At 41.2% G+C, this 9,827-nt stretch overlaps 1 protein-coding gene across 1 annotated transcript in view; it reads right to left on the bottom strand.

Moving 5' to 3' along the window:
- Window positions 1–9,827, bottom strand: part of dmrt1 (doublesex and mab-3 related transcription factor 1) — a 41,077-nt gene that overhangs the window by 16,419 nt on the left and 14,831 nt on the right. The window contains exon 4 of the mRNA XM_085785903.1: window positions 9,567–9,783. Within this exon, the coding sequence (XP_085642029.1) occupies window positions 9,567–9,783 (217 nt within the window). The remainder of the gene's footprint in view (window positions 1–9,566; window positions 9,784–9,827) is intronic.

Below are 9,827 nucleotides of genomic sequence, written 5' to 3'. Positions count from 1 at the left end.
GCCGGGCCGCGGGGCGTATTTCACAGCGAGCTGGCTTTTATGAAGAACACCGGCACGGCTCTGCCCCGCGGCGCCGCCCGGCCCGCCGTGACGGATGGAGAAAGACGCATGACAAGCTTCATCATTGTTTGTAAATCTTAACTGTTCCCGCTCACTAACTCCAGAAGGCAATTTTGCGGAGACAGCGCGGCGGCGGCGGCGGCTCTGCAGAAAAAAAGGGAGGGAGGGAGGGAAGAAGGAGAGAGGGAGGGAAAGGAGGAGAGAGAGAGAGAGGGAGAAAGGACAGCGTGGCACTCCTGAAGGTTATTTGGATCTCTGTATTTGGCCAACTGATTAGCCTTATCCTCGCAGGGAGATAAATCTGACAGGGCGCTGTGTGGCAGCCAGGCAGGAGGAGGAGGAGGGGGAGGAGGGGAGCTCACCACTGTTTCCTCCTCCTCCTCCTCCTCCTCCTCCTCCTCCACCGAGCCCATCGAGAGGACACGACATGTTTGGTCAAAGCGAAACAATTCAAGGCTGGAGATTTTGATGCACTGAAGCAAACGGCAAAGTTAAATCCACTCCCCCTGTGTATGTATTAGATTACTGCTCTTATACACAAGCTGCTGCTGCTGCTGCTGCTGCTGCTGCTGCTGCTGCTGCTGGGAAACGGGCCTGTAGATTAAAAAAATATGGCATATAGCAGCTTTTTTAAACTATAAAAACACTTGAAAATATCTCTTTAAGGTGCATTTTGAACATAAATGTGTGAATGATTGACAGCCCCTAGTCAGAATATAATTGCCTCTGCATATATATTTCTGCAGAAAAGAAGGAAAGTAGCAAAAATCAAAGTGAAAGTGAAATGCAAAAACCCTCCTGAGTCAAAATAATAGCTTTTTTTTTTTTTTTGCATATCATCAGTTCTATTTATATTATCCTTATTATATCCTCCTCCTCCTCCTCCGAGCCCATCAAGGGGACACGACATGTTTGGTCAAAGCGAAACAATTCAAGGCTGGAGATTTTGATGCACTGAAGCAAACGGCAAAGTTAAATCCACTCCCCCTGTGTATGTATTAGATTACTGCTCTTATACACAAGCTGCTGCTGCTGCTGGGAAACAGACAGGCCTGTAGATAAAAAAAAAGTATGGCTACTCAAACTTGAATATTTGCAGGTTTTCTCATGTTTGGTAACAGTAAACTGAATAGCCTGTGAATATTCTCATTTGTCCAGGTCATACTGTAGTTATCTCAAGGAAATTTAAATCGAATGCAACTGGACTTGGTTATTTGTCTTGGAAGACATTTCACCTCTCATCCAAGAGGCTTCATCAGTTCATGTATGCATCTGACCAGGCTAGGACATGAGGAAACTGAATATTTGTCATATTTTTGACAATTGATTGACAGTCCCTAGCCAGAATATACTATACATCAGATGTCCCTGGCTGCATACAAACTATATTCAGCATAAAAGAAGGAAAGGAACATGCAAAAATTCAAAGTGAAAGTGAAATGCAAAGACTATATTTGTCATGGTCACTGTGAAAGTTACATTTGCATATACTGTAGCAGCTTCTTTTTAAACTATAAAAACACTTGAAAATATTTGCATTTTGAACATAAATGTGTGAATGATTGACAGCCCCTAGTCAGAATATACTATATATGAATTGCTTCTGCATATAAACTATATTTCTGCAGAAAAGAAGGCAAGTAGCACTGACCCAAGACAGCAATTAATATCTGTAATTTAGAAGAAACGCATAATCAAGTCTGTTTTTCTTCACTTTTTAAAAATGTTTTTTGCTATTTCTCTGTCCAGCACACTGTGATGTAGTTTTTTAAAAAAGTGCTATATACTGTAAATAAAGATTGTCACTTTTATTGTTATTATTAATCCAGGAGATGATCTGTTGGTTCATTCATAATGAAAATGACAAAGATCTCCAATTATTTTTTAAGTATTTAGGAGGATGAACCTGAAAATGTTTTGTAATCTTCCATGATGCGGAAAAAACTAAGTAAATTTTCTGCTGCTTCACTTCTTAATTCAATTAAATACTAAACAAATCAACGATTTCTGCTCCAGTGGGAAATAAAGCTTCATGTTACTGTGGATAAGAGCAGCTCAGCTAAAAAGCAAAAAAAAAAAAAAAAAGAAGCTGTGTGAAATACAGTCATTCAAAACTTAAATACAAACACACAATTGTACACCCACCTAAACTCCAGTGTTTCACACATGACATCTTAGACGCTGAGGCTCTTACTCTTCTCTGGTAACAGGGTTATTAGCAGTTTAGAAACAACACACACACACACACACACACACACACACACACTGGGTTTGGCAGTGATTGAACCAAATGTTTACACTGGCTCTTTGACAAAACGCTGAATCAAAACCTGAGTCACGGCCAACAGATCTCCCTCCACCGAACCTGCTCCATCAGCTCCGACCTCTGAAACCATTATTCACAGGAATGTCATTCTGTAGCGGCCGCTGCACCTTTTCCCTCGGCTACCACTCGGACAGCGCCGGCAGGTTTTGATCTGAGCAGCACGGTTTCTGGGGCAATATTTGTCATTGTCACTGTCAGAATTACATTTTCATAAAAGCAGCTTCTTTGTGCATTATTAAACACTTGAAAAATATTTTAGTGTGCATTTTGAACTAAAATGTGTCATTATTTTGCAATTAATTGCAATTAAATAGTGTAATTGATTGACAGCCCCTAGTCAGAATACACTATAAATGAATTACACCTGCATATTAACTATATTCCTGCAGAAAAGAAGGAAAGTGAAATGCAAAAACTATAGTACATTTGTCATTGTCACTGTCAAAGTTACATTTGCATATAGCAGCTTGTTTTCAACTATAAAAACACTTGAGAAATACCTCTTTAAAGTGCATTTGGAACAGAAATGTGTGATTATTTTGCAATTAATCGCATTTAAATTGTGTAATTGATTGACAGCCCCTTGTCAGAGTACACTATAATTGAATTACCCCTGCATATTATATTCCTGCAGAAAAGAATGAAAGGAACTTGCAAAAATCAAAGTGAAAGCGAAATGCAAAAACTATTGCCATAGTCAAAGTTACATTCGCATATAGCAGCTTCCTTTCCACTATAAAAACTCTTGAAAAATATCTCTTTAAGGTGCATTTTGAACATAAATGTGTGAATGATTGACAGCCCTAGTCAGAATACACTATAAATGAACTGCCCCTGCATATTAACTATATTTATGTAGAAAAGAAGTAAAGGAACATGCAAAAATCTAAGTGAAAGTGAAATGCAAAAACCCTTCTGACTCAAAATAATCGTTTTTTTTTTTTTGCAGATCATTAGTCCTATTTTACATTATGTAGAAAAGATGGTTATTTCTCCACAGAGGCTCTTTATCAGCAGGTTTGATAACAGGAACATAGCAATACTTTTCCAAATCACCTGAATAACCTGAGAGCTAATCACTGTCATACATATGGAAAAACTTTGCCATAATAACTTGAACTGTCAGTCGATATTAGCAAAGTCTTAATGCACAATAAACTGTCCTCAACCTGTGTTGTTCATCATTTATTATTATTTTACTTAAAGACCACCTCCCGTGAAAATCGTGTTTTTTGAGCTTTTCACATGTTCCTGTGGCATTTTTCTTGTGTTAGAGCACTTATCAGCAGAGAAGGAAGTGCAAAATTGCATTTCAGAGTTTTTCTGCCTTCAAACTGCTGTGAACCAATGGCAGACGCGAACTGGCAGTTTCAGGAAGACTGGAGTTGAGGGTGTCACAGCTCCAGGGGAGGGCACTAGTGCTACAAGCTCCCGCCCCGCTCTGCATCTGGCTCAGAGGTGAAAGCCTTCACAGCTCGGTGTAGCTGTCTAGTAGGGCTGCACGATTATGGCCAAAATGATAATCACGATTATTTTTGTCGATATTGAAATCACGATTATTAATCACGATTATACATTATGTTAGATAAAACATGTTTTTATTGCACTTTCTATTTGAAACAAACAATAGGCTATGGGAACAAGGCTTTCAGTTCAAAATAAAACGTAAAATAAAAATAAATAATAGCCTAAAATAAAATTTACCCAAGACAAAGGGCTAGCGAAAAATAAATGCCATTGCAGAGTGCAGAGGTGTCATTCTGTACAGTAGCGTACAGATACTTGTGTAAAAAACAAAAAATAAAAAATAAATCTGGTAGAAGTAGCTGCTGATTCAACTCCTTTACTCAAATAAAAGTAAGAAAGTACAGGCTCTGAAATGTAATTTCAAAGTAGCTATAGGTAAAACTTAATTTTTTGCCATCAATGATACACAGAGATGTGTGGGCAAGAGTCTGTCTAGCATGGACCAAAGCACAGCACGGGTGGTTCAGCAGCAATTTGGAACGAATTAAAAACATTTAATGAACAGACCAAGTGTTTTCACACAGGCAGCGTCCAGCAGGTCGGCCTAGCTCAACTGTGCTGCCACCAAAACGGCCATAGATCGCCGTTACCGGTCGTTATGATCACGGTCGGAACGTTTTATTTACACGACGTATGTAATTAACACCAAAACGGCCGCGTGGGGTGACGGGGTCTCGGTCCAGCTTTGAGACCACCCCGCAGCCCGACCTCGATCCGATCCAGAGCGAGACGGCGACAGTGCTACAGCCTTTGGAGGTGCTGACTGACCAGACACAGACACACGTCATGTCTACTGTCACCGTCTGCTGCCGACATCGTCTCACTCTCACTGCAGAGTGAGATCCATACAGTCTATGAGTGAGACGTAACACCGGGCGCAGAAGGTGACAGCTACAGCAGCATTTGAAGGTGCAGACTGACCGGCCGGCCGGGACACACACTCTGGACTGTAAACAACATGTAAAGGGAGGATGCGCTCGCTTGTTTGTTAAGCAGCTTCATGGAGCCCTGACCTCTCGTTCGCCCCCTGGTGGTTGGCTGACTATTGGTTGAGAAAGCGCTTGATTTGATATGCAGCACAGCCCGTTTTTTTACATGTTAATAATCGTGACGATCATCTTAATTTAATCGTGGCAGCCAAAATCGTGATCGTGATTAAAATTCGATTAATTGTGCAGCCCTACTGTCTAGGTATAATAGGTATAGCTCACCTGGTAGAGCAGCTTGCACCATGAGCAAGGACTATGTTCCAGTCTGGGATCGAATCCCAGTGTGGAGTTTTACGCTAAACGCGCTGAATCTGTAATTGTACAATGTCCAGCTGTCAGCAAGCGGGGGGGTGGGGTGCGAGGAGGTGGCTGGGCGGGTGCAGAGCAGCGCAGTCTCCGCCCACCCCCCAGAGGTGCATTGCTAATGTGCATGGCTAATGAGCTGGTTTTAAAATGGCCGAAAAGGGTCGCGGGAGTGGGACTTTAAAGGTACATTGTGTAGGAATTACTCCCATCTAGCGTTGCGGTTGTATATCGCAAGCAACTCAATTGTATTTTTCATGCTGCATTCATGTGACATTGGGCAGATGGCAGACGGACGACAGCCGCTGCACGTAACGGCATAAACAAGCCTCTATGTAAACAAGTGGTCCCTCAGCACGAGGCAAAACAATACACCGGACAATATGTTGTCATGGCGATGTCGTATCGTTAAACCTGACCCACGTTTTACCGGCTTTCTCTCGACTTCTGAGACTAAAATGACATCTGGTTTGTTAGCGACGGCCGTCTGCCTGACTGCAGGTGAATGCAGCATCAGTGTAACGCTCCATTCCTCCTCACTGCGTTACCGCGGTGACTTTTCACAGACGCCACCTCGACCTGAGCCGACAGCTCCGGTGTCTCCGCTGAGTTTCCGTGGTTTCCTACCTTCACGCTGCCACTGAACGTAAAACCATTGCGACACGACGACATGGCAGCCAGCACCGAGCTTACCCGCTCCATGTAGATATGAATGATATGAACGGCTCATTCAGAGCTGAAAGGAACACTTCAGTTTGTTGATGGGGGGGATTACTGATTAACGAAAATTATAAAACGGAAAGGTGAAATCCGGCGATCTGATTGGTTGTTAGCCGTGGTATATTGAGCATATACCACGGCTACTATTCTAAAGCCTTATCACAGCGTAGGCTCCGCGTCAGGCACGTATGACTGGTATGAATGGAAGTTGTTGTCATGTATCCATGACAACGGACTGTTGCAGTCCGTAGCCAAAGACAGTTGATGTTTTTACGATGTTAAAAAATGGACTAAAGTAGTTGAATTCACATGTTTAAGGTGAACTTTCACCTCCGGGGAGGGTTAACAATGGTAGAGGGGATTGAGCAGTGACTTTCACCTGAAAAAAAGCGGAGGAAAAGACGAGATGCAGAAAAGACGAGATGCAGAGCTAATTTGGAGCTAACGTCTGGAGAGGTGGGACTATTTTTTTCACAGTGAGGCTATTTTATTGAATAATATGTATTTCTGGTTAAATAAAAGTACATGAAATTGATTGCGTATCCCTCTTTCATATTGTCATTATTAGTAACCGTTTTATAAAAGCCATATATCACTCCAGTCCGTGGTATATGCTCATTATACCACTCTTGTGGGGGTTGTGGTATAATGAGCATATACCACGGCCTGTCGTGATATATTGCTTAAACATACTTTTGAACCAAATAATCGATTTTCGTGAATAGATAACAGGAGAAGTTACACAATGTTCCTTTAAATTTAGAGTTATTAAAAAAGTGCAGGATGTTGCACATGGATGTTTCTGCTTCACTGTGAGGAGGGGGAGTGACTCACAACACAACACAACACTAAAAAAAGGCTGAAAACCACTACATCAGGGTGGGGTTGAGGGTGGTTTGTTTCTCTGCTGCAGGAGTCTGTGTCACCACCAAATGTGGGACGGGACCACCCGCCGAGAGCTGTTGTTGTCCTGTAATGGAGCATGGCGGGGGACGGCAGGGGGCCGACATGGGACCCTCACAGGAAGGGGACAGGTGAAAGTCATAAACAAAAACACAGGGACGAGGGAGAGATGCGGGGGTCTTTACAGGGCTGAGATGCTGGCGGTGTTGGCGGTTTGTTGCACCAAAAAGAAGGATGTTGACGTTGTGCTAATGACGCTCTTCCCCCATGTCCTCTATAATTGAGTTGTAATGAACAATACGATTTTGTTGTGGAAAAAGCAAAACTTTGTCTTTGTCTGTCTTTTAATTCCTGAAAAGAAAATTACGTCTTATCTTCTTCTTATCGCTGGCGTTAAAAACAAAAGCTGAGCTGGGTGGTGCTGGAGAGGCAAATGTTGTAGTTAATAAAAGACTAATAAAGCTGTGATTTGAGGTGTTTTTATAAGTAATATTTTAATGTATTGTTTGTATATATAAATAACTGCATTAATTAGTTGAACGTCTTGGTCTTTTTGAATGAAAGAAGTCCTGCCCTTTGTAAATGTAGATGACCACAACCAGATAGAAAACTGGTTAATTAGAAGAAAAATAAAGCTCGATTCTATTTATTTATTGCTTCAAATAGCTGAAAAGTATCTCTGTACGCCTGAATGTGTGACAGGTGTACCACAGGTAAAGCACACCTCAAATATAAGTGAAGAAACTGCTGAGATTTAAAGGTCTATGTCTATAGTAAATAATGTCCTAATTTTGTATTATATGTTCTATACTATGTGTGTTTGTTCTATTTTAAAATGTGTTTTTAACATATGTTTCTTTTATTCTATGCACATCAAACACCTAACAACCAAAAGGTAAATAAATTACGTTGCAAAGGTCATTAATAAAAACTGAAATCGTACAATTTCATCTTGCATATGAAGAAACACTTGCAGAAAGAGCAGTGACTTTACACCACAGCTGCTGCACAGACAAAGTGATGAGCAACGCCTGCAGACTTTTTCTTAATCTCCCACTCACTGCTGATCTGGGGTCTGTTTCAGTCCGACTTGCCACATGCAAACTGTGATTTGTGATGTGCATCGTTTGATCACAATTGCAGAACAGAACTTGTACAGAATCTCTTTTTTTTAAGCAAATCTATCTGTAGTTTGTTACTGACGTCATTTTGGAAATGGGGCGACATCATGAGTGACTTGTGCAAAATCTTTCTCACAAAACTGCAATTTAAAATATATTTATCCTTCCCAAAGTGCTATTAAACAAAAAAAAATGAAGCAAAAAGACAAACAAAAACTTTTAAATGTTGAGTTATCCCAGTCTCCTCCTCCTCCTCTCTCTCTCTCTCTCCCACTGCACTGAGCTACATCTTCCCCTCTTATCTCTCTCTCATCGTGCACTTACATGCACTCAAGTTCCACAAATACTTCCCCGTGCACCTATTACACAACACACACACACACAATCTGATTTACCCACATTCACAGTTTCTGAGGCAGGCAGTAATCCAGGTAACCACAGTCGGCAGCCACGCTCAGCTGAGATCGCCATCTGAGATCGCAGCGCCAGAAAATGTACGGCTGCGTGGTCAGAGATCAGACCTTAACCCTTGTGGGTTCCTCCAATATTCATCGTTTCAAAACTGGCATTTAAAAGGTTAAAATTATGAAAATTATTGAATGTTTGGTAGTTTTGAGAAGAGCTGAAGTGGCTGAAGAGATTTATACAGCAAAAAAAAAGGAGAAAAAAATATTGATATGATGATTTTATGCGTCCATTTTTGGCCACTAGGGTCCCCAATGAGTGAAAATCTGACACCACATTAAAAATAGTAATACAATGAAATCAATGTTGGTGCAAATTTTTTGACACATCCAAGACTCTAATAACAAGCAATGCCCCAACCCCCAATATTCAATTTATCTTAAAAGGCAGAGGCAACATGTCTTCAAACTGGCATTTAAAGGGTTAAAATTCTGAAAAATTAATGAACATTTGGTAGTTTTGAGCAGAGCTGAAGTGGTTAAAGAGATTTATGCAAAAAAAAAAGGGTGAAAAAGCGTTACCAGTGTATAAATGACCTGTAAGAGTAACTGACATTAGATTTTTTTTTTAATTTGTCAAAAAAGAAACTTTCTTGCAGGAATCCATACCTTTAGCTGTAACACAGCAAAGGATCAGCAAATCAAAAAAGAAAAATGGAAGAAAGGTCCAAAAAAGGACTGAGAGACACCACGTCATTGGCAGAAGATGATATTTAAAGCAAATACATTATGTTTTTTGTTTTTTTAAACTTCCACTGAAAGTAATGAGGAACGGTTAAAGCTGAATGGCTGAGCGTTATTTTTAATGACCGACAACTTTTTCTAACTTTGCTCTGTCTTCACATCAATTTAACTCAAGCGATATACATACTGTTGTTGTATTTTAAGTACAGTAGAGAGTAAAAAGTCTAGTAAAAGTAAAATAATAATAAAAGAAAAAGCTTCACTGACTCGTTTCATCTTCTAAATTTTACGGCACTCTCGACTTGAGTGCAGCCCTCCCTTGAATGTACTTAACCACACTGTTGATAAAGTCTGGGTAAAACTTTATGGGGCCTGAGAGCGAGTGTGTGTGTGTGTGTGTGTGTGTGTGTGTGTGTGTGTGTGTGTGTGTGTACAAGTGTGTGTGTGTGTGTTTTTGTGGATCACTCACAGCCTGCCATGGTCTCAGAGAAATTGTTGTTGTTGTTGTTGTTGTTGTTGTTGCTGTTGTTGTAGCTGTTGTCCTCCAGGCTGAAGAGCGGCGGCACGAAGGTGGTGGAGCCCTGGTCCTGGGTCAGGTAGGTGGCCGCTGGGTAGTAGGAGTGGACGCGGTACGGGGCGGAGGAGATGTTGTGGCTGGACAGGCGGCCGTCACCGTAGGGCATCTGCTCCGTACACAACAGGAGATAAACAGAGTCATTATCACATAATA

The sequence above is a fragment of the Trachurus japonicus genome, chromosome 9 (genome assembly GCF_045865225.1).
Source record: "Trachurus japonicus isolate A0001 chromosome 9, Traja_1.0".
Taxonomy (NCBI): Eukaryota; Metazoa; Chordata; class Actinopteri; order Carangiformes; family Carangidae; genus Trachurus; species Trachurus japonicus.
The sequence above is the reverse complement of the archived record's forward strand: the minus strand, read 5'-3'. Positions and strand labels throughout refer to the sequence as shown.